The sequence below is a fragment of the Perissodus microlepis genome, chromosome 3 (genome assembly GCF_051167445.1).
Source record: "Perissodus microlepis isolate ML-2025 ecotype Zambia chromosome 3, ASM5116744v1, whole genome shotgun sequence".
Classification (NCBI taxonomy): Eukaryota; Metazoa; Chordata; class Actinopteri; order Cichliformes; family Cichlidae; genus Perissodus; species Perissodus microlepis.
In genome coordinates this window covers 34,358,618-34,384,140 of record NC_140463.1, presented here as the reverse complement: position 1 = coordinate 34,384,140, position 25,523 = coordinate 34,358,618, and the positions used below count along the sequence as shown (strand labels likewise).

At 40.1% G+C, this 25,523-nt stretch overlaps 1 protein-coding gene and 1 long non-coding RNA gene across 2 annotated transcripts; both read right to left on the bottom strand.

The window, feature by feature from the left end:
* Positions 1–5,253: 5,253 nt before the first annotated feature.
* Positions 5,254–12,134, bottom strand: LOC146391294 (placenta-specific gene 8 protein-like). Its single transcript, XM_084924162.1, has 4 exons — positions 11,223–12,134; positions 7,861–7,971; positions 7,501–7,646; positions 5,254–6,020 (listed from the first exon to the last, which is right to left on the bottom strand). Exons 2-4 carry the CDS (start codon positions 7,967–7,969, stop codon positions 5,880–5,882), a joined length of 396 nt encoding a protein of 131 aa, XP_084780288.1. The 5' UTR covers positions 7,970–7,971; positions 11,223–12,134; the 3' UTR covers positions 5,254–5,879.
* Positions 12,135–18,781: 6,647 nt separating this feature from the next.
* Positions 18,782–21,249, bottom strand: LOC146391293 (uncharacterized). Its single transcript, XR_014799915.1, has 2 exons — positions 21,038–21,249; positions 18,782–20,726 (listed from the first exon to the last, which is right to left on the bottom strand). It is a non-coding gene; the product is annotated as an uncharacterized LOC146391293 (long non-coding RNA).
* Positions 21,250–25,523: the final 4,274 nt, after the last annotated feature.

Sequence of the window (25,523 nt, the reverse complement as noted above, 5' to 3'; positions counted from 1 at the left end):
TGCCGTGACTGTTAGATTGCCTGAATGCAACCTGTCACAACATTATTACCAGGAGAAATAAAATGTGCTCCTCTTCAGATTAAGTATGTAGGAAGATGGTGATGAAGCTAAGTTAACAGTTACTCCATTTTTTCCAACCTTTACCTCTCTGTTTTTTATTTTTTTATGTTAAGGATCAGAACACTGTGTGCCACTCCAACTGGTTCAAACACAACCAAATTTAAATTAACTTGTATTTGTGTGAAAACTTAAACAAGTGGACAGCAGAGGTGCAAAGTAACAAATTACAAATACTCTGTTATTGTTTTTAAGCAGAATTTTCAGGTATCTGTACTTTATTTCAGTATTTATTTTTCTGACAACTTTTTACTTTTACTTGCTACATGTATTTTCTACCCCTTACATTTTCAAAACAGGCTCGTTACTTTAGGTTCATTTAGTATAAGTCAGCCTAAAGGAGTGCGAGTATCCGTATGTTGTGTTCACGGTACTTCTTTCACTCTAGCTAGCACAAAGGAGAAAAACATCAGCAAACACACAATCTGTTGGTGTGAAGTTTGTCACACTGTGTGTTGCTAGCTAAAGGCCCGGCTGCTGTATTTCACAGAGGGAGAAAAGAGTGAGAGCTAACCTCACTCAGAGATGGAGGAAGAGATAAGAAAAGACACGACAGGAGAGGAAGAAGAGAGAGTAGATTTAAAGGTGAGGACTGATCAGTGATACTTAGAAAATATTTTAAGCTTACATGTAATGTCATTGTTTTAATCATATATTATATATTCCTGCAAAACAAACTATGTCATACTAACTTTGTGTTATTCAAATCTAAAAATGTGCTGTAGTTTGTGTGGGATAAAGAGACTAGCTTGTGATAGTGTGATGGATTTACTGTAAAAAACTGTGTTGGACTGGTGCACAGTGCACATTGTTGGTTTACATCAGCTGTAGTAGACTAATTTGCATTTAAGATGATGATGGTTAGGAAGAAGAGAGAGAGAGAGGATGAAGCAGCACGTGTTACTGCGGTTTGATTTGCAGCTGCCGTGGTTGTTTCTGTGTAAAATGTGGGGGAACGCTACAGTACCAGCAACAAAATTGGCATCAGAATGTAGAGGGCCTTTTCAGTTTGCCTTTTTACAGTGAGACATAAGAGATGAACAGATTTTCTTCTCTAATTTGGAGGTCACCCAATCCCTTATACCCTCTATATGTTCCTTTCATGCAAACATGTCACAAAACGCAGTATCCAGTTCACTTCTTTCATGACATTACATGATATAGATATCAGTTTGCTGGTTACAGTGCAACCCATAAGCTAATACTAAAGTTGATGAAACAGCTTTGAGCTTCTTGAGGGTGAGGAGGAAGGATGTGCACACAGAGGAACCTTCAATCATTTTCAGTACACTTATTGTGGATCTCATAAAATCTACATTATAATTGATGTTATGAACATAAATATAAAAATGCACACATATAAAGCAGCAGATACAAAGTTTCTCATCCACTGATTTGGGATAAATCAGTATAAATAATTTTTAAATGCTTTAACTGTAAACCCCAAACAGCAACCTTCAGGGCTTGAAAATGAAGCCAGTGCAGAAGTTTTAAGACTGTACTTCCTCCAGTGGTCACCGAACTGAAACTCTCCCCCATGTTTGTGCTAGCTTGAGCATTTTTCAAGGAATCATCAAACAAATAATTAGGCCAACAAAGAAATTTGAGTTGTCGCTTCCCTAACTGAGCTTTACCTGGATGTTAACCTGGATGTTGTAGCGCTCTCTGATGGACTTGCGGAGAAAGAAGGACACCAGACAGCAACAGAGACCATCCAGGAGTGGCATGCAACACCATCCATGGTTGTTGGCTGTATCACACTTCATGCAGGGGAAACCTCAAGGAGGGGGGGAAAAAAAAAAAAAAAAAAAAAAATATATATATATATATATATATATATATATATATGTATATATATACATGTATATATATATATATATGTATATATGTATACATATATATATATATATATGTGTGTGTGTGTGTGTGTGTGTGTGTGTGTGTGTGTGTGTGTGTGGTTCTCATATGTTTTCCCATGTTTTGGGGACAACAGTGCTGACCTCTCCAACACTGTGCTGCAAACTTTCTGGTGGAAATGCCTAAAATGGACAAAAACTCCCTGATGGGTGAGATGGACCCAGATATTTTATCAACCAAAAAATCTTGAATTTTTCCCCTCAAGTTCGGAAACTCTGCTACCTTTCACAAAAATCACTGCTGTTTGTAGACTTTGTTGGGTTAACTTACAGGTACCCACATCAGGGGAGCAATCACAGAGGCCAGTGCTCCACTGCCCAACACTTTGAGAGCTGGTGACTGCCACCACCTGGGTGGGTTACTGGTAGATGACGGCCATGCCTGGAGGAAAGAGAAATGGAGGCTCAGATTTAAGGAGGGATCATATAAAATCACTACAAAGACTATACACATAGATATATGTCTTTAAACAGGCACAAGGCACAAGTCTACATTTGCATTACTTTGATTATAATTGCTGGTGTTCCCACAGTTAAACATTATTTTCTAGGTTTGCATGCTACTTAGATACTAGCTTGCAAGGGCTGCAATTAATTTAAAAGCTGTGAAGTAAATTTTTTAAATGTTGGGGGGAGTTTTGTTTTAAATTTTTATTATGTTGCATTGCCTTTTGTTTTTAAATATGTTACAGCAAAATTGATGATTTTGTGTGAGATGCAACAAATATGTTTTCAAGCAAACATTCATCCTCTTGTGGGCTAATGCACAATCGAAAAAACAGGCTAGGAAACCTACACGGCAGGTACGGACATTAGACCAGGGGTTGGTGACCGCGAGCTGCAGGCTCTTTTGGCCCTCAGCTGTGGCTCCCGCAAACTTTGGGTGAAAAAATAAAACTAAGAAAAATTTCATGTTACAGGCATAACCTTCCCTTTAATACGACGGAGTATTGGGGCCACATTAAGAAAAATATTTTTGACCATTTTGAGAATAAATTTGAAATGTCGAGATTACAGTTGTTGTTTTCAGACAAACTGCCACAGTTGCAATGCCCTCTGAGTTTGTGAAATACTTCAGAATCTGTTTTAGTAACAAGGACGCAAATGATTTCTCTTTTAGCACATAAACACAGTGTTTATGTGTAGTGATCAGTATAAGGATGTTGAAAAGATGGTTCATCTGGTCAGAAGGAAAAACACAAGAGTTTGTGTAACCTTCTCTCTCTTCATGTCTCCACTTTGCTATAAGTTGATCCAGACCACAAAGCTAGCTAGCAGTTACTTGCCAAACTCAAGCCAGAGGTCTCTCTGCTACGGTAGTACGATGAAGTCCAAACACCGCTCGTTCCTGACCGACGACACTCTGCTGTCCTGCATGAATATTAAAGTGACTTCTTACAGCCCTGATATGGCGAAGCTCTGCAGTAATGTTTAGAAACAGAACTCACACTAACCTAATTTTATTCTAAAATTATTGGGCCTCTGCTACGTTTTATTTATTTGAAAGTGGGCAATTTTTTAGGTGTGAACTCAAATAGACAAAATACAAAATGATGCTTTATGTAAAAGTAGGCCTCTACATGCCAGTGTTGTTTTTTCTCCTCTTCAAAGCATTTGTTAAAAGGTTCTTAAAATAAAAAACCTCTTATTACATTTGTATTAAATGTATGTATTATCCTTTCCGAATTGCATCTGTCAGGGCACTTGGTCTGTGACCAAATGTTTTCTACACTGTTAAAAAAAACATCTTAAAAAAACGGTAATATTCCGGCAGCTGGGGCGCCAAAATACTACCGTAAAATAACAGAAAATAACTTCCTCATAAAAATACGGTTATTTTCAGTAATGACAATACAGTTTGTTGCGCTAATTTTACATGGGATTCTGCCTTTTCCAAGTGCATTTAGACATTAAATTAGGAACATTTTAACGTGATCAAACAATGAAATTACCTATAAACAAGGTCAATGAATGTGGCAATATGAATCATAATACGTAAATGTACAGAAATATACAGTTAACAGTTGGTTTAAATAATAATGGATTGCATGCCCTGGGACAGACTGACAGAGGCGAGGCTGCCATATCGCACCATCGGCCCCTCTGGCCATCACCAGTAGGCGGTAGGTGAAGAGTCTTGACCACGGACACAATACCGAGAGTGTCCGAGCCGGGAACCTTCTGATCACAAGGTAAACTGCCAACTCTTGAGCCACGATCGCCCTAAATAGCAATGATAATAATACTTATGTGATGTAACACAAGCTTATAGGAATCATGTTATATACTTTTCCATAGCATTACATTTGAATTCAACAGTTCAATCTTTCAAATAACGGACAGATATTTGTGAAATCATGATACATTTGTGAATGTATTTTAACAATCTAAATATGCATATGAACAGACAGATACATTTAATAATCATGAAAATTATGTTTTATTACATTACAGTGATTTAACGTTAATTTACATTTGAAATGTGAAATCACAGTCTATTTACGTAACTTTAATGATATTCTAGAAGAGCAGAACAAAATTGTAAAATGCACAGTAAAATGCTTTTATATTAGGATTTTTTCCTACAGTGCAGCCATACCCGCGACCTTGTGGTTGTTAGTTCACATTCATTGGCCGATGCTTAGCATCATGTTATTATGTGTCCCAACATCCAATGGCATGTCACATTGTTTTTATGGCCACACCCTCACCACAGGTGCAGAGGCCTATTTCTGTTCAGGAATGTTGTGAATACTTTGAGATTTATTTTAATTGCAATTCCTACCTCTACATTTATTTTTTAAAATATGTAATTAGCACAGCGTGGCCGTGCAATGTTTTATATGTTTTTTTTTAGTTTTTATTCCTATTAATTATATTTTCACTTGTTACCTCTGAATTATTGAATCAGACAAAATTATAATTCAAATACTCCTTTAATTATTGATTATTCTCATTAATTTTCGATCATTTTATATATTTTTCCATACTATTACATTTGGATTTAACAGATCATTCTCTCACATAACAGACAAATATTTGTGAAATTATGATACATTTCTGAATGTATTTTTACAATCTGAATATGCATATGTACAAAAAAATATATTTAAAAAACAAGTAAATTGTGTTTTACTATATTTACAGTGATGTTATGTTATTTTACCTTTGACATGTAAAATCACAGTCTACTTATGTAAATTTAATGATATTCTAGAAAGACAGTACAAAACTGTAAAATATACAGTTAGATACTTTGACATTACTGTTTTTTGGAACAGTCTGTGGTTCAATCGTACAGTTTGAGCAGGAGCTGAATAATGAGACTGAAAAATTTGCACGGTGTATGCCCAGCTTAAGGAGACAAAGTCCTCAAAAGAAGGGGCCTCATCTTAGGAGATTAATCAGTCTTTCACTTGATCATTTTAGGAGTTTAAGCAGAGGAGGGCACTAGCTGGCCAGCCAGACCCAGCTGCCAAGGTGCGAAAGACATATTCAGGGTTTGAAGAAACATGTCTCCACAGCTGAGCAAAAATGTACAACAAGCAACATATAATGGGTGAATATGAATAACTTTTTATTTCAGCAAATGTTAAATTTAACTTGGGAAAGATTACAATAACAGTGAGCGTGTGAAATTATACAGATTTTACTAGCCAGAGTAAACAAACGTTCTCAGTTGTATTATATATCCAACACGCTACCAAAATGTAAAACATCTTGTTTTAACACAGACTCTACATATTGTATTGAACTACACAAGCATCAGCACTTTGAAATACTTGAAATTAATTTTGAAATACTGTTGGCCATCTTCACTCAACCAAGAGCCAAAATGGTTACATCCTACCCTCTGAAAACTTGAGTGGTGACCACCGTTGAGGTGGCCGGCTGCATGTAGGCCCTGATCTTCACCTCACGATGCATCTGGCACCAGACACACTGGTAACACCAAATTATTTTACACCAGTCATCACAGCACGAGCCCTGCAGGATGGAGAAGAAGAAGAGAAGAATAAGACATAACTCAACACAATGAGGCAAACATGGTGAAGTTCCCATGCTTGCCTGATTTAGAGTACTCTCAGTGTTCACTTGGCGAATGTGAACCAACAGTCAAGTAGTTCTTTGATGCTGTTATAAGAAGCTGGGTGAGTTAATAAAAGGGAATTTGTCACAGCCGTAGTTTCCTGTTAAACAGATTTGAACAAACTGCCGTTATAGCATATGTAGGCAAGTTACACCGTTACACTTCATTAAACACAATGTGTTTAATGAAGGCACACGAGGTATGTTTGAATGGTCAGTTTCACTTAAGAAGAGAAATAAGAATGTGGGTGGCAGCTGTAATAATGTTTAGGAAAAAGAGCTTCAATCATTCTTTAATTACCTCCTTTAGCAAACAATTGACTGGAGCATCCTTTATGAAAGGAGAGGAGAAAATGCCATCCCACAATTCATAGCAATGGCTCATCCAACTATTCACGAAAACTATCCAGTACGCAGATGATTTAAATCTTAATTATAACTGAATTTTCCAATTTGTGCCATAAGCTAGTGATTTTTCACAACAGCCTGCTAAACACATGAAGAACGTGCAGAAAATGTGTGTCAATTTTCTGTGTTAACAAATTTTATCAATTTGGCAAAGCACAAAGCTCATCACAATAACTCATAAAGAAACAAAACCTTTACAGCAGTGTAGTTGGCTTACATCCACCAAGGAATTCAAGGTCAACTCAATGATGGTTGAAGATTTTTAAAAAGCCTTATAACATTGAAAATATGATCATTACATGCGTATGTATGTTCAGCAGGTATCTTCAGCACCTCCGACCTCTCCTTCAAGGTCATGAAATGGAGCTAATGGTCCAAGTGATAATAATGCTATACAGGGCTATTTATTAAAACTATATTTCTCATTGTCATTGTTCCTATTGAAAACATGTGCGCATATAGGGAATGATATATGGGCACTGTAAATATCCCGTTACTTTGGACCCCTGACCTTTCTGCAATGTCAAATAAGGTCAAATTTTCATAAAATTCTACTTATTACTTATTAGCAACATTTAGGAAATAGTACTGCTATATATGGGGACTCAAAATAATTTACATCCACATATCACCTTTTTCCTTCTGACCTCATTTCTGCATTGTACATCTATGGTTTTCTTTCAAGTTGACCCAAAATGTGTTATTTTTATTGCACTATATATTCTTAAAAAAATCAAAGAAAACTAAATATGAATTTATAAAATAAATAAATGAATATATAAAACTGTACAAAATACAACACTTTTCAATTATTGTCCAGAGCGAGCTGGCCTAACGGAAGTTTGCACTCTCAGTATGCTTCTTTTTATGTTGATTTTTGTAGGAAAAGCATATCTTTTAAAAAGAAATAGAATTTAAATAAGCTTGGCTAACAACAATAACCTTGACCCTCCCTCGCCCCCAGCCTTACAGGGATGCCATGGTGCTCTCTGATCGACTGGCGAAGCGTGCAGGACACCACGCAGCATACATCACAGAGTGGGAGGCAGCAACACCACCCGTGCTTATTGGCTGTATCACACTGCATGCAGGGGAAACACCAAAGGGCACAGCAACCTCGACAGAAGAGGAAAATTATGCAGAGACACAAGTTTATTTCACTGTTGAATAAGTTCTCCTTCAACAACTAGCTTGTGCATCCTGTGTTTCATATGCTGACTTCAGTCCTAACTTCAGATGGTCAGATACTCAAGACCCTCTGAATAAAAGTCTGAGGAGACTGTTGATGCAAAAATCACTGCTGTTTGTAGAGTTTGCTAGATTAACTTACAAGTGCCCATATCAGCACAGCAATCACAGAGGCCAGTGCTCCAAGCCCCAGGGCTTTGATTAGTGCTGGAGACTGTCACTATCTGGGTGGGCGCCTGGTATTCAGCCATTTCTGGAGGAAAGAAGGTAGAAATAGAGATGCATTGAAGGGTTATAGTTTTAGTTGCTCCTGTGTACGGAGAAATCAAATGCTAGAATATGAAAAAGATAACAGCTGGTTTGAAGCATTACTGTCCACAGTGTGGATATTTTTACAAATAACAGTTTCCTGTTTCATGAAAATCACTGCAAAGACCATTGGCACTAAAGTTGTGAGTACATCTTTTAAAACTCATGAATTTGATAAAACCCAGCTTATAAACTGCATTCACAACTCAACAAATTCCTTTCAAACCAATAACTTTTATAAATCTACCGTTTCAAACAGTTCAAAGTCACGCAAAATCTTAATCTGTCTTGAATGCTGAGCATTCAGTGACAAACTAAACTAGTACCATCATTGTTTTCATCATACTTTGATGCAGCTAAAACCATGAACAAATAAACTTTATCTGTGGTGTGACCACAGCTATCAAAACCGGGCAGAACCTGTGAATAAACACGCACAACATGCCTTCATTTCCTCATATCAAAAAACATTTTGCATGTTTGACTTTGCTGAATGTTATAGCTGGTAACATTTTCGTGTTGTAACAGATACAATATAAGACATATTTAGTGTTATTTATCCATCTTTTTCTTTGGTACATAATCCCATATATCTTGCTTCATATATTTGATGTCTTCAGTTTGTATCTACAATGTAGAAAGTAATAAAAGTAAAGACTTTTGGCTGGTAGTGAATATACATATATATCTACATATATGTGTATATGTACACACACACACATGCAGATATAAATTTGAGCACAATGGGACTTATTTGGGTAGCTCAAATACGTCACCTGGTTTTCTCTCACTCTAACCTCTGGTCTGTCTCAGTCAAGCTGCCCACCTAACACTAGTTTTTAATTGTATTTTTTTAGAGTCGTGGCTCTGGTGTTATGTATGGGTAAAATGTGAAGAGGCACTGTTGTTACGAGCTCTTAGAAGTTTCATAGCCTTGAAAGAAATCACGAAGGTGTAGAAGAATCTGATGTGTAGAGTTAATGGAGCAATGATAAAATTTATGTAACACTAAACAAGTGAGTACTGGGTCTGATTGATTTCCTTTGACTTTGTTTTGTCGCCTTTAAAACACCTGTAAGGGTGTAAGCATGTATGTGGGCTACTTCCTATTTTTTTTAAGAATCCTTACCTATCAGAATTTATTTAAAGTGCACTTTAACATGGTGTTAAATTACATTTGCATGCCTGTCTTGCACAAAAGCAATGATGCATGAAAGTGATGCATCTACAGCCTTTCCTGGTTTCTTACTTTCATTTCACATGTAACAGACAGATGTACATTCTCTGTCTCATTTGGTGCACATCAAACAATACATGAAACTCATCAAACCCACAGGGCTGATCAGAAGTTTCTAATGTGTCAAAGTGTTTATGCAAATAATAATATGCCCTTCACACACTGTGTAATACAAGGATAACAGGATGTTTTTTTTTACTGCTGAAACAGTGAAAAACACGATTTAATATCATGCAAGGAATTCATTAATAGTATTATTTGTATACTTCTCTACAACAGACATCTAATGAGACGTGTGAGTTTCTGTCATTTTTTTCACATGGCTGTTGCTCCACTCAAATGTCTTCTGAAATGAAAGTATTTCATCTTCCTCCTCTGCCTTTCAGATGATTTCCCTCCAAATTTGGTATTAGTTTTTAACTCCGCCTTTCGGGCTGTCTGCTCTTAACTGGATTCATCAGGTCTCAACAGTCTTTTAGTTATTTTCAGGAAGTGACATCTGTGCCACAGCAGTTACATCTTGAGGTCAGCTTTGCATTACATGAGTCAATGTGATTGCAAAAAAGATGAACTGACATCTGCAAAGTGTCTCTTAAATTCAGTTTAAATGTGAGGCCACTTTTTTTACATTCAGAATGAGAATGACACAACAAAAACAAACACACATAAAAACAACAATTATATACAGAAGGCCTGTCACTTAACTAAAAGCCCAACACTGCCCTCCACAGCAGAACAGATATTAGCACAGCCTCACCTTCTCTCTTTCTAACCTCTAGTCTAGCTCATGGTTAACATAAAGGTTCATGGTCTAGTCTACTAGGACATATTGCCACCTGATAAAATAACACATTGATTCATGCCATATAAAAAGTGAGACATGTCAATTCAGATTCTTTGTCAAATATACACTAATGAATCAATTTACATCAGCAGCCTAACAATTGTCATGATAATAAATACTAGTTAATCTATAGCACCAAATCATCAGTCAGTCACCCGTGACCTCGCATCTTCACCTCTGTCCGAGCTACAACATGGCAGAGCTGCCTCTGTCACCTGATGAATAACAGTGAGACATTCCAAATACATGCAGTCACACATGTGCTTCAAATACAGTCATGAACCATCAAGTCATCATCCAATTTCACCTGTGATCTTGTATCACCATTGTTGGTTGGAATATTTGCAAAATCATGACTACCTCATGATATTTTGTCTCAAAAATTAACCCTATGAATATGTCAGTACCATTAGGATGAAATTATTGTGTCACCAACATTTAACGTTAGACATATAATTTTAACAGCCTCTGTAAACTAATATCCTGGCTTGCTCGTGGCTGCCGTTTTCTCTGACCGTTTCAATCAAAATTAGAAATGCTACTGTGGGAGACTGAGAGAAGTAATAGTGCTGCCTGTTGTGCAGTTAGTTTCCAAAACACGTTATTCATGGTTACATACAGTTTTAGACTGATGTGGGCCAAAGCCTAGCATAGCCTGTAACGTTATTATGACGGACACATTTTATGAGTTAATTTGGCTTTAAGTGACTTGCAGGTTTCTTTGAAAAATACTTTCTTATATCCAGGTTCTCCCTTTTTGCTGCCATCCTCCTCTCCTCCTGCCATATTTGTCACATGACGTAGGACTCCAGTAGAGAACGTAATTTAACTCTTTCTGCACCGCTGGGTGAATGAGACGTCGACAGATGTTTTTTTTCTTTCTATCGGGTTAGTTTTTCTTTACTCGAAGAGATCAAATTATTGGTGGGGACAATTCAATAATCGCTGGATATTGGTGGGGACATGTCCCTTCCGTCCATGCCAAATCTACGCCCTTGGCTGAGGTATTTAACTGTGTGTACAGATGGCAGTCGACGCTGGATTGTACTTGAAGCTGGGTAGTAAAGAGTGTTTTGTGACTTGCAACTTAGCTTTAGCCGGCTAGCCTTCTCACCTGTTGTTTTCGCTCGTTTGTAGGAGGAAGAGATATGGAGCTGGAGGTTGGAGAGAAGGAGCCCGCGGGATTAAGCTATCGGAGGAGAACACACACTCGAATAAACCCTTTGGAAACTCACCTGCGCACCACTGGGAGTTTGGAGAAGATCACTGTTGGACTTTGCACTTCACTTTGTGTTTTGAGACTATTTTTGGGCACTGTAAATAAACGCACTGTGTGCTTCGCATCCACAGCTCCGCGACTGAGTCCGTATTTTCACATTACCCGTGACAAGGCCTCTGTACTACGGTACTACTATGAAGTCCAAACACCACTTGTTCTTGACTGAGGACACTCTGCAGTGCTGCATGAATATTGAAGTGACTTCTTACAGCCCTGATATGGAGAAGCTTTTCAGTGATGTTTAGAAACTGAATAACCTAACCTCACTATTTTATTCTAAAATTATTTGAAAGTGATTTTTTTTAGGTGTAACCTCAAATAGACAAAGTGCAAAATTATGTTTTATAAAAAAGTAGGCCTCCACATACCAGTGTTGTTTTTTCTCCTCTTCAAAGCGTTTGTTAAAAGGTTCTTAAAATAAAAGGACATATTATTACATTTGTATTAAGTCCATGTATTATCCTCTCCGAATTGCACCTGTCAGGGCATCTGTGACCAAGTGTTTTCTAGTTCGGGATTTTATGCTGTTTGTTTTTAAATGTCCACTGTGATTCTTAGGTTCGTAATTATTCCTTCGTCATGTTTAAAGTGTGTTTCGGTTAGCCTTCAGTCCATCTTAGTTCTCCCTCAGAGTCTGTCTTCTCCTGTGTTTACTTGAGTCTCCCCAGTCCAGAGGTGGGTCGAGTATCCAAAAATTGTACTCAAGTAAGAGTAGCATTACTTTAAAATATTATTACTCAAGTAAAAGTGAAAAGAAGTCGTCAAAAAAAGTTACTGAAGAGTAAAAAAGTACTTGGTGAAAAGACTACTCAAGCAGCGAGTAACTGTTTGAAATGTCTGATTTATTTTTTTTTAAATAAATGCTATCAGACAAACAAAAATAAATATACACATTTTTGTATTTTCAAAAGGAATATATGTAAAAACATCAACAAAATAAGGCACAACAATTCTAATTTCAAGATTTCAGTTTTTCACAACATAAAGCTTTTTTCACCAATACCTACAGTAAATAATATAAATACATAAACAGTGCAAACAATTTCCAGTGACAAGATATGCTGTAAACTTTATATTCATTTTTGCTCCAAATGGCACAGCAGCCTCAGAGAAAACATTAGAACGAGGCATCTTCATCATATGTACATACAAGGGAGCTCAGTTTACCATAAGTTGTATGGGTGTGCATCTATTTCTGCATATTTAGCAAAAATGTGCCCTTTGTTAACTCAGTAAGGTGATGGTTAAGCTTCAGCAGCAGTTTGCTCTCAAGGTTCTTTCTGTGAAGCTGTAACTGTTTAGCAGTGAACAGGAGTCCTGCATGACTAAGAAGTACTTCACAAGCTCCAGATGCAGGAAGAGCTGTATTGATTTTGATTGACAGCTTCTTGATGTGAGGAAAGCCATGCAATAGATCCACACCTCCAGTGAATGGACATGAAAGGTACCTCTCCAGTTCCTCTGCTTCTGGCTTTCCTGACCCCATGGATCCATTATCTTCGTAGGTTAGGCTGCTGTTTGTGCTGGCCTCATCCAGCCCTGTGTCTAGGTGATGTCTGATGAAGTTGAGACCTGTGGAAAGATGTATGGTTTTCAAAAGAATTAGGTCTGGTCATTATAGTGCTGTATACACTGCCAAGCTGCGGATGTTTGGTAAGAAGATTTGATCACACTGGAGATGTTTTTTACTAACTCTTGTAGAAAAACAAAATCTTGTCATTCATATCCTGCACAAACAGTTTGCAATGAATTCTAGATTAAGTTTAAAATAAGAATGCGTGCAAGGCTAAGCAGTGCTAGCCAATAGATCCCCCTGTTTGGCTGTTACTCTGGGAAAAGACGAGAAAGACAGTGATGGAAGCGTGACTGGAGCTGCGATGAAGTCTATATAATATTTATATTGTACAAACGTGATAATTATGTATATTGTAATAACGTCATATTATATTGTTCAAACGTGAAAGGTATATTGTTAGAAAAATATACTTTTCACTTTTCTATTTTTCTTTTGCCTGGGTGGCAGCTCTACGCTTCCGTATCCGAGGCTTTTCAATGTGGCCTGACAAAATTATCACGACTACAACAACCATGAAAAGAGTTGGATGGACATTGCTGCTCAATTGCAGCTGCCCGGTCAGTGTTTTCCATTAGTAATTTAGCAAAGTTGATGGTGTGTGTGTCTGTGTGAGTGAGTGAAAGACACAAAGAGGGAGAGCGAGGGACAGATTTTGTATGATAAGCTTCATGTTATGGACGCACAGTTTGAGCACTCAGGTCGCATCAGGCCGTATAGTGTGAGACCCTGCATCATGACCTATGAACTTCTAACCCCTGCGATTTAATTGTACAGTTTGAGCAGGAGCGGGATAACGTGACTGAAAAAAATTGCACAGTGTTTGCCCAGCTTAATGCAGACTGTTTAAACTAAACAAGCTGCTGTTTCACATAATAAACCCTGTCAGCCGCAGTATTGCCTTCTGTTTTAACAGTTAAAGCAGTAGAGACGAGCTTTTTGCATGTTCGTGGAACTGTAGCGTCATTAACCAGGGTAGCTGTTAGCTTATAGGCTAACCAGCGAGCAGTTACCAGGACAGCCGAAGCTGCACAAAACACCCACAAACTTGTCTCACTACAACGTAGCGCCGAAAATATGACTCGCAGCTCGAGCTCGACACAGCTGCTGTAACATAAGACTGACATCCAGCTAACCACAGCTAAAATGATATTTAGAGAAAACTTACCGTTTCCTCAGGTTACACGAGTTGAGTTGTTTTACGCTGAAAAGTTGGTTTGTTTTGGCTCTCACTGAAGACACCGGCACTGAAGACATAGCTGTTCTTTTGTACTGCTTTTAAGCGAAACAATCTTTGTATATGAAGCCAAGGGTGTTCATCCTCTTCAGCTCTAGCGTAGACAATTGGCTCTGCCATGTTTTCATGTTTCTTCTTTCCGTGTGTCCGCTACTTTGAAACAAGTGATGTGTCGGTCGCGAACGAAATGGCTCTTAGAGCCGGATCTTTGATGTGAACGACGCAGCCGGCTCCTTATCACTAGCCGTGGGTTTTTTTTTCTTTCTCTCTTTCTCGCACTTTTTTTTCCAGCAAGTACCAACAACCAGATTTGGTGTGTGGTAGTAACAGGTAAATTAACTTTTTTTTTAAATTATTTGAATATATATGAGTGTTTGTGTATAAATACACAAACAATACACATATGCTTTCAATTGTGTACTTTAAGTGATCTAGGTAGCTCTGTTTTGGAAGTTCAGTTAACTCTAGAGATGTGTTTTGGAAATTGTACGTGCTTTTTGGAGTTTGTATTAGTGATGTGTCAGTCGCGAACGAAATGGCTCTTAGAGCCGGCTCTTTGACGTGAACGACGCAGCCGGCTCCTTATCACTAGCCCTGGGTTTTTTTTTTTCTTTCTCTCACCCTCTGTCTCACACTTTTTTCCGCTTCACTCTGCACGTGAGCCTTGTGCTTTGTGCTGGGAAGAGGGGGGAGGGGCGGTAGTTACACTCACAGTAGCACAGGAACAGAGCGGGAGGGAGAGACAGAGAAAGAGAGTCAGGGACAACAACGTCACATTAGAAAGGTATAGTAATCATCCACAACTATTTTCAGTTGCGGATGATAAAGGATTCAGAAAGTTTATTCACGCAGGCCCATATGACAGAGAATATGCATCTTCTTTTTGTTTTCATATTTTAATTTATATTTAATTGTGTTGTGGTTTGCAGTGTTTTGTGTAGTTTCACTTTAAATTTGTTTAAAAGGAAAAAGCTGAAAATTTAAATAGTTAAAAGTTGAAATGTGAATAGTTGGTTTTTGTATTATATGATTTATTTATTACATTTTATGTGGAGTGAATAAATAAAAGTATATTTACGGTGGCCCCTACAGACAAAGCAGCACGTACAAACCCCGAAGCACGTACAAACACCAAAACACGTAAAAACTCAGAAGCACGTAAAAACTCCAAAATGCGTACAAAAGACAACAGAAGTGCTCCAGGATGCTAGGCGCAGTGTTGAGCTTTTGTTACCTAGTGGCTACACAAGCCAGGAAGTCATGATTGCCTGATGACTAAAATGCGTCATCATTTTAGAAAGTCTGCATTTTCGAGTGTCCACACTGCGACTGGACAGCTCCGTTTTGAAATGTATGCGTTTTCGAGAGTGTTTTCAAAATGCTGCATTTTCCCTTGAGGAAAGCGCCGTCTCAGTGTTGACGGGAGCCCAAAACGGAGAGAAAATGATGCGTTTTCAAATGAAAACACATTAGTGGACGTAGCCTGAGTCGCTTTTTGCATTTCCTTTTGATGTTGCTGACCCTTTGTTGTAATGACTTGGTGATATAAGTAAAATTGAATAGATTTGATTTGAAATAACAGAACTCAAACCAATTACAGAAACATAACAATAAAGCAACCAAAAAGTAAGAAATAACAATAACAAGAATAAAACTCAAGAATAAAATAGATACAATATACAGCCAGTGGCAGCTAGAATGTATTTCAAACAATCATTTCAGAGGAATACAGATTGAAATGAATGCTTAGCAAGACTAACATGAAGCAGCGTTATGCTTTACTGTATTTTGGACCAGTAAGCAATTTGAGGAAGTTTTTAAGGTGGAAGGGTTTTAAGGCTGATGAAATAGCTGTTTTAAAATACCACAATGACACTTCTCACTAATTAAAAAAAAAAAAGTTTGACAACGCCACAGGAACAGTAGCTGAAAATGCCTTTTATATCACATAATGGCACGTATTGTATCGTATAAAGGTACTATCATTTTAGAGTTGCATTTTCATGAATACAAATACGTTCGAACACTTATTTAAACTTTCACAACTGTTATGATAATTAAATCTACTACAGATATTATGGTGTGCCTTGATGATCTTGCCAGATTTCAACCTTTGCAGCCTGTATGGCATATCATAGAATATATTTCTTTTTTAGAAAAATGCTAACAGTTTATTATTGGCAACTTCATGGCCACTCCAGATCGTTGTGTATAGCTGTCGACTCAATTACTCAAACAAATCATAGATATACAAAATTTATTAATTACAACATTGGAACTATTATTATTATTAGTAGTAGTAGTAGTATTACAACTGGCAGAGAAAAATTGTTGACTGTTTGCAGTTGTTCATCAGTATAAAAACTTGTCTTACCTTTTCTCTGGTTCTCTCAGCTTTGGAAAAAAATGAGAGAGTGGACAACTCAGCATTTAACTAGAAATCAGAGAGGGGAGGGGGAAAAGGGAGAGATAATGCTGTAGCTCTATATGCACACAAACACACACACCTCTGCAAAACGGTTTTGTTCTGTTTTTTGTTTGTTCGTGGCTTCTTTGTGGTTTCTTTCTCTTGAGGACAGTGACCAAAAAAAATGTCATGTAACGCTGGAACATTGAGAAACATTGTTATAAAAGCCTCGTCATTTCCCCAGTAAAACTGGACCGTAGATGGTTTGACCAATCTTAATGCTGTTTCCACATGCAATAGAAGTCAGATGCAAAGCAAAAAGAATAATCAAATTAAGAAGAAGAAGATGAATGTGAAGATGCTACAGAGTTTGTCTGCTTTACACTACCACACAGTGCAACGTTAACGGATGACTGAGAAAGCACAGATTTAGTGTTGAAGAAAACTGCTACAAAGTATTTGGTGCATCTTCTGGACAGAGAAAAGAAAATAAGGATGACTTGGTGAGGAAGTCAGAGTGAGGTCTAGAGTGAGGAAGTAGAGGAAAGTATTCAAAGCAAGAAGTTAGCAAAACGTTTTCAAGCATGAGATTACTGTGCAGTGCTGTAATGAAAACAGAGGGATACGCTGATGAGCCATTTGAAGATAGGGGAAAGAGTTGTTTAAAAAAGTGTAATCTTAACTGCATGCCTCAGTTTTACTGCATGATAAAAAATGTCTGATTTCGGACTGGCAAGAAACCATTCTGTCGTGGTAAGAGGTGTGATGGAGTAGAGCTGTCTTTGGTCTAGAAGAAAATTTTAAAAATGGCAGACATTAGCTACAGCACAAGATGTTTTCTGATGCTTTGGTCCTGACTGCAAAACATTTTATCTCAGTGAAATTGCAAATTGCCTTTATTTACAAAGAAGAACTCAGGGCTGTGTGTTGGACAGGGTCGTCTGCAGTACGGGGGCCCCACAGGGCAGACTTCTCCCATAACTCCACCCAGTGCTTCCTGCAGAAGTTCTCTGATGACTCTGCAATAGTCGGCCTCATCACTGATGGGGACGACAAGGAGTACAGAGGACTGACCCAAGACTTTGTGGACTGGTGCCAGCTGAACTACCTCCACATCAACACTAGGTAAAACCAAGGAGCTGGTGGTAGACTTCCGCAGGCACAAGCATCCTCCACTGCAACCACTGAACATCCAAGGTATGGACATTGAGGCTGTGGACAGCTACAGGTACCTTGGTGTTCATCTGAACAACTAAGTGGACTGGACTCATAATTCAGACGCCCTCTACAGGAAAGGGCAGAGCAGGCTGTACCTGCTGCGGAGACTCAGGTCGTTTGGAGTGGAGGGCCCACTCCTGAAGACCTTCTATGACTCTGTGGTGGCCTCAGCCATCTTTTACGGTGTAGTCTGCTGGGGTGGCAACATCTCTGCCGGGGACAGGAAGAGACTGAACAGGCTGATCAGAAGGGCCAGCTCTGTTCCAGGATGCCCTCTGGACCCAGTGGAGGTGAGTGACAGGAGAATGGTGGCTAAGCTGTCATCCCTGATGGACAACATCTCCCACCCCATGCAGGAAACTCTGACAGCACTGAGCAGCTCCTTCAGTGGCAGGCTGTGGCACCCACGGTGTGGGACAGAGAGATTTCGCAGGTCTTTCCTCCCCACTGCTGTCAGACTCCACAACAAAGACTCCAACTGATCAAACACACACATGCACACATGTGCAATAACACTAAGTGCAATACTCTTTTTCTGACAAAGTTGTATTTTTACTCAGTTGTATAAAGCATTTGCATTCTATTTTTATCCTATTGTATATTTTATTCTATTTATTCTACTGTATATAGTATTTTTTTTATTCTGTACAGTTGTGTACAGTATTTTATTCTTATTGTATTCTAATTTTTGCTACATAACTTTTGCACTGTCCACTTCCTGCTGTGACAAAACAAATTTCCCACGTGTGGGACTAATAAAGGTTATTTTATCTTAAGATCACTTGGTGCCAAGCTCGCCGTACACTGAAAATACCACTCATGCTGATATAAAGGTCTCCAGCCATCACACTACAGATGTGTCACGGGTGTAAGCTTAGAAGGGAACCCCTTCTATAACAGGGAGAGCAGCAGGGGGTGATCACGGAAACAGAAGACGTATACCCGGTTAAAACAGTCAATAAAAATTAAATACACTTTATTTACAACACTAAAAATACCCTGATCAGGGGAGAGAGAAAAAACATAAAACTCAGCACAATAAAAAAATAATGGTGCTCAGTCCCAAAGTTCCCAGTCAGGCTCCGCCACACTTCAGCCGTGAAGAATTCTCCGATTCCACCAGTGGGAACCAGGCCAACCGCGTCCTGTTGTCGCCTCGCTGCTCCGCTTGAGGTTCCACTAAGCACAGGAAAGCAGCGCAAGTCACTCTTCTTAATTCCCCGGGGTATTATATAAATCTTAACAGTCGGTACTTACCCCGGGAGGGCAGAGCTCTGAACTCCGCCCGCCGCTGTTCCGTGCCTTAACCATTCACTGACGTCTCGCTGCCACCGTGGAAGAGGCTGCCGTCCACTGACTGAAGGCCCGCTCTCCTTCTACTGCTGCCGCGCCTTGCCGCCAGTTGCCGCTCCGTTGCTCGCGCTACCTTTGGCGGCGTCCTCCCGCACAGCCACATCTTGTGGCTGCGCCTGCCGCCACGCTACTCCATGGCTCTCCTGCTGCCCTGCGTACACACGTCCTTCTCTCACCTGCCAGAGGCTCTTATTGCCCGCTGCCAACAAGGGAGGCCCGATTTACAAATTGATAGTTTTTGAATGCTATACGCAGTAGCCACCTTTTTTCACATTTATAAGAATAAACTGCTGAAGGGCTCCTTTGTACAGCCCAACACTGCCCTCTACAGTAAAACTGATGTTAGCACAGCCTCAAATTCTTTACTTCTTCATGATTAGTGGCTCATGTTTAAACTTTAGTAGTTGTTCAGAAATATTTTGCTTAATTCCCAATTTCATTATGTTCTCTGAGGCTGAGGTGATGAACGTTTAGCACAGAGGATCTCAGATATTTCCTTCTGCATTTTGTGGTTAAAGTCTACAACAGTAACACTGTTGCAGAACACACTGGACACGCACACACACTGTCAACAGATAATGCATACATTTGACACTGGTTCATATTTCTAATACTTTGTTTCATAAATTGTGTTACCACCTATGATGACTAGAGCAAAGGTCTTAGACCTGCAGCTCGAGAGCTCCTTTGCCCATTTGCAGTGGTTTTCCAAAGTTTTGATGAATGTTTAAAGAGCGATAAACATGTTTTAAAATTTTATTTCAACATTTCCTTTTTTATTTACTGACGTGCATCGTCACTTGGTACCTTACTCCTTACATTTTGCTAATTGTCAATTATAAGAAAAGACAAATTGATAGTTGTGATGGATCCCATATCCAAGGCAGTAAAAGTTGGTAGTAAAAAGAGAGATTTTAAAAAATGCAAGAACAGATTTCTTTCCTTTCACTGCTGCTGTGGGCTTACTGGTGTGTTTGGTCTGCAGCAGGATTTCTTGCTGTCCTTAGAGGTATAAGAATTAAAACACAAGTGAAAACTCTCTAAGGCTGTTTTTAGCAATCAACGTCCACTCCATGAATTAGTGTCAAACACCAGCAACCACGTCAAGAGCAGTTGTGGAATACAGCACAAGTGTCATGGTCTGTGTGAGTGCTGGGGTCTTCATCTGAGTTGCTGTCTCCACCTGTGGGCGGAGTGGCTGCACTCTGACGCGTCTCCACAACTGCAAGCAATTATGCTGCCGGCTTTTAAGACTCACCACCGCTCACCACTAGTCCTTGCCAAGTGTTCTGCTAGCCACAGTTAGTGCTGGCCACCACACTTTTGTTGAGAAGAGTTTCCCACAGAAAGCAACTGACCTTTTGTTTGTTTCTACAGCCTTTCAGCTAACTCCATCCGTGACAATACTCACCTTCATCTTGTTGCTTCGTCAGCTCCAGTTCACTCTACTCACCTACCTGCCCACAGTCATGGCAGTCCACCGATTCCCTGCTCTGGAGTCTGGCTGCCTCACCTGGACCGCTCGACCTCCCCCAAACACCAGTTCTCTACCTGCAAAGTGTAAGCCTGAAAGACTCTGCTTTGATTTTTCTTCTCTGGATAGCATGTCTTTAACCACTGAATCTATTCTCCTCTCTTTGCAGTGTACTGAGACTCCCGGTTGCATCTCCTGATGCCCATGCCCTTGCCTCCTTGCCCTGAACCAAAACTTACAAAATGAATTTAGTTTTCTCTCATGTTCTATGTTCTTGTACCAGGTTCTATATCACAGATTATATAACAGATCTGGGGAGTCATAGTTCATGGTCTTGCCTTTGCAATTTCGTGTTTTTGTGCAATAAAATCCAGTAATCAACACCTACCAGTGCCTTTGAGGTCTGCTACTGAGTCTGTTTTGTGGAGCCTTGACCGTGACACCAAGTCCCCTACTCGTGGGTCTTCTGCGTCACACACTGTTAGCAGAGACGGGTCTTCCAGCAGAATCTGCATGAATATTGAAGATACTTATTGTCTAGACGGAGGAATAATCACACGTGGGGCATCGGCTTTCACCGGAACATCACACCGAAAGGTGACTTTGTTTATTGAACTCTCGCGTGCACTCTGCAGCATCCTTTCAAAATAAAATCACAACAGATGACAATGAGGGCATACCTATTAACTAGCTCAACACACACCCATGGGGAGATACTTTTAACAGATTTCTGAACACATATATTTAAAGTTTCTTTTAATCCCAATCGTGAAGGGCAATGGGGTTTATATTTGTCAAGCACGGTCCCAAGTCACCCAGATTGTTCTGTTTCCTCCTCATTCTCAAAATCCAATGGCTGAAATGTCATGGACAAGTGAACTTGCTGAATTTGAGGAAATTGGTAAAGATTTGCACCACCGACTTTTACGTCCAAACTGCCTGCATTTGCCATGAGCTCCTGGATGGTGTGTGGGTTTAAGATCATCACACAATGGACTGTGGATTGCCGCCTACTTTGATTGCTGTACACACACACACACACACACTCACACACACATACAGAGAGTTGCAGTTTATCCTTTGATGCGTGGGGCTTTAACACTCTCTCCACCACTGCTCGCGCTGACACCTTCTAGCCTTGTGTCCCTTTAGTCTGGACATCTGGACTACACAGTTGTGCACTAAAGGGAACACACATGTTCTTGTTCCTGGCTACTCGCTCGTTTGTACTTTCACACTCAGGTTTTGAGACCCGGTCGTGCACGTTGCCATCTGATGTTGTAGCGCGCATTCTCTCAGTGCTCTCGTAGCTCCATAGCTTTCGAATGAATTCGGCAAAAGTCATTGCAAATTCACTTTGTGTGACATGATCCTGGCACTTCTTTCGAACCAGTGCTACAAACTGTCCATCGCTCACTGTCTCACCAGCATTTCTCAGGGCAGCGGTGGCGCCCTAGGTGGCAAAACACTTCACTTTCTCTAGGCAGTCTTAGCTACTCTGGGCCCATAACCTGTTAGCAGAGGTGAAAATACGCAGGAATTCTGGCGTGAATATCTAGACTGCTCCGAGGACAACTGCGGAGGAAATAAACACACAATAGCCTCAATCCATTTTCTCACTTGAACTCATTCACAAGAGAGAGAAGCTTTATTGACCATCACCAGCATATACATGAGCATCACATGTCAATCACAACGCATCTTGTCGGCTAGTTCCACCTCGCGTTATATACTCTCTGCAATAACGCACACGTTTTCTGCGTGTGTGCTATAATCAATAAAGATGTCCTTCTTACAGTTCAGAGCATATTTTTATCTGTGTCATCACTTTATGAAAACTCTGAAACTTAACAGACAAATTCTCGTGGGTAACTTTTCTTTTAAACCGAGCACACGGATAATGCTTGGACGTCCAACTCCATGCGTCTTTGCGTTCAGCCGTCACACAGGGGGCAGGTCAACGGTGATCCTTCGAACATGGCCATCTCTCTGTAACGTGAAAGTGATCCCAGGCAGCTGAATGGTCAGAGTCAGAGGTGGAAGCCTGGTCGTGACCGAATACAGAATTTGCCCGCAGGTGCAGAAAACTCTGCTGCTCAGCCAGTGGAGGGAATTCTTCATGTCAATGAGAACGCGCACCGCGCTGTCACTGACTCGATTCAGCCACGCGTTTGGGTAAGACATCGTGGTTTCACACCAGTGAGGCTGTGCTGCCAGCAGTTTGTCCGAGGGTGTAATACTTGCAGGGGCTGAGTGGATTTGTTTTCAAGCCGGCTCTGACACTTCTTCCTCACAGGACTTCTGTCTAGTAAATAATGAAGGATGTTAATACGCTCTTTAGTGTAAGTACAGTACTGGGTTGCTGTGAGCTTTAAGACTTTCTCCTCGCAGGTCTTCTATCTCGTGGAGTTTGTCCGAGGGTGTAATGCTTGTAGCAGCCGAGTAGGTCTGAGACTTCCTCCTTGCACGTCTTCTATCTAGTGAAGTATGAAGTATGTTAATATTGATCTTTTGTCGAGCGCCGTCCAGGCTGGCCTGTTTCCACCTCGTTCTATGGCTCCACACTGGTATTCCTGTGCGTTATGTGTCGTTTTGTGCTTTGAGCCTCACTCTTTACGGGTATGTTAATACTGTCTTTTCATGAAGTGAAGTAGAGTTCCCCGCTGCTCAGCGCTCCAGTACGACGGAGTTGAGAGGCTAAAAACATGAATACAAAAACGTACAGGAAGAAAGACTTAGCTTCATGGTTTTACAACACTTCTTCTGTGTAACAGAAGTGTCAAGTGTATGCCCTGTGGTCGTTAGCAGTAAAGTAAAGCTGTCCGTCCCACAGGACGGCGCCCGCAAACCCACAGGACGGCACCAGCAAACCCACAGGACGGCGCCCGCAAACCCACAGGACGGCAAGCGCCGACCCACAGGACGGCACCAGCAAACCCACAGGACGGCGAGCGCCGACCCACAGGACGGCGCCCGCAAACCCACAGGACGGCGAGCGCCGACCCACAGGACGGCGCCAGCAAACCCACAGGACGGCGCTCGCCGTCCTACAGCACGGAGCTGAACGCACCATCCGAGTGACGTAAAAAGCTGCGTTCAGAGACAGACGGAAACGCCGCTTTTTCCGCCACTCGACAGAAAACGCCGTTCAAAGATGCATAAAAACGGCGTTTTTACGGCGTTCTGTGCCAGCTGTAACGGCGTTTAAAACGCAGTGTAGCATTATGATGCTAACGGAGTCCTGTCTAACACCGCAAACTCCGGACATGAGTGTGGAGCTGCCCGGTTTTCAGATGCTGCGGTCGGACAGGACGAGAGACAGCGGTGAGAGGAAAGGAGGGGGACTGGCAGTGTTTGTGAACGACAGATAGTGTAACCCTGGGCACACCGCTGTGAAAGAATAACTCTGCAGCAGATACATCGGGCTGCTAGCCGCTAACGTGTGTCCAGGCATCCTGTGACTTTCTCCACTCTGGTCTCCGAGAGCCCTTTTTTAATATCAGGAATGCTTTAATCACACATCAGTGGACTCGACACGGCCCACCTTCACCCAGTATGTGACTTGCCCCACACAGATGGTCGGAGGAAAGCGGGGAGACTATTAAAGATTCTTTTGATTCTATTGTGGAGGAGGACGTTGACAGCGTTGTGACATGTGTTGCGGGCTACATTAACTTCTGTGTGGATAACACCGGACCCACCTGTGCGGTGTTTCCTACTATAACAGAGTATTTTATTCTTGTTGTATAGTATTGTATTATATTTACCTGAGCCTATTGTGTTTTTCCTGATGTTTACTGCTGTTAAACTTGTACTTTTTGCCATGACCTAAAACTCTCTAACGTGCGGGACTAATAAAGGCTTATCTTATTGTTTATTCTGTCCTGTTTTGGTTTATGAGTAATGTAGGTGTATGAGCTGATACTTAATTTAAAAGATTGCGTACATAAATCATATATAGCATAAACTAAACTTATGTAAACGTTACAGCAGCTGATAATGATAAACAACTATAAAACGTGTACAGTAAAGAATTAGATGAAGAAAAAACGGTGTAGTAGGTCTTGAAGTGGCTCAGTACAGTGCAGTGGACATAAAGTGATTTAGTGTGTGTTTGGTGTTGTGACAGTACACAGCTGGGGAAAAAAGTGTTAACGTTAGAGAGCAGATCACTTTTCTCCAGACAGACTTTGTACAAACCCAGTTCTGAAAATACTGGTCTCCTGTGTAAAATGTAAAAAAAAAAAAAAGAGAGAGAGTATGCATAGTATGCAAACGGCTACCAAACAGCCATCATAATTCGGCATACAATGAGAACAGGACAAATAAAGAATTGACAATGATTAATTAATATTGTGCTGAACACACGCTCTTTTCTACTCTGGAATATTCTCACTAATTTTCTTGATATTTATTTATAACCACCTCTGTTAATCCTTGATATTTATAATTGAGTGATCTATATAAATTAGTGCTATTTCTTAAATGTGTAAAATCTGTAACATAATGTATTGTTTGGAGTTTAGTCTGTTACTGTTACTATTTTTACCATTTCTTCTTGGAGCAACTGTAACCCACATTATTTCCTTAGGGATTAATAAAGTATTCTGATTCTGATTGTTTCAGGATGACCTGCTATTATCCAATGACACATCTGCTTACCTGTATCTGCTCGTTTCTCCTCCTCTTCTTTTCTCTTTTTTCTAAACTGGGCACCTGATGGCTTTGAACTTTTCTTGTCCATCTTCCATTGGTTTTAATTTTGCACTCCAGTATGAACACCCATCCCCCAACCCGAGGATTACCAAAACATAACCTAATAGACCTACACCTTAGTTCACAGATTCGCTTTGTCTAGGGTTTATTTGTGGGAT

Bases quoted from the DNA above. Each gene is read 5' to 3' on its own strand.
- LOC146391294 (XM_084924162.1), bottom strand. From the start codon at position 7,969: ATGGCTGAATACCAGGCGCCCACCCAGATAGTGACAGTCTCCAGCACT. The intron at 7,647-7,860 runs GTAAGTTAATCT...TCTTCTGTCGAG, and splicing joins CTGTGCTGATATGGGCACTT to GTTGCTGTGCCCTTTGGTGT. The intron at 6,021-7,500 runs GTAAGGCTGGGG...TCCATCCTGCAG, and splicing joins GAGAGCACCATGGCATCCCT to GGCTCGTGCTGTGATGACTG.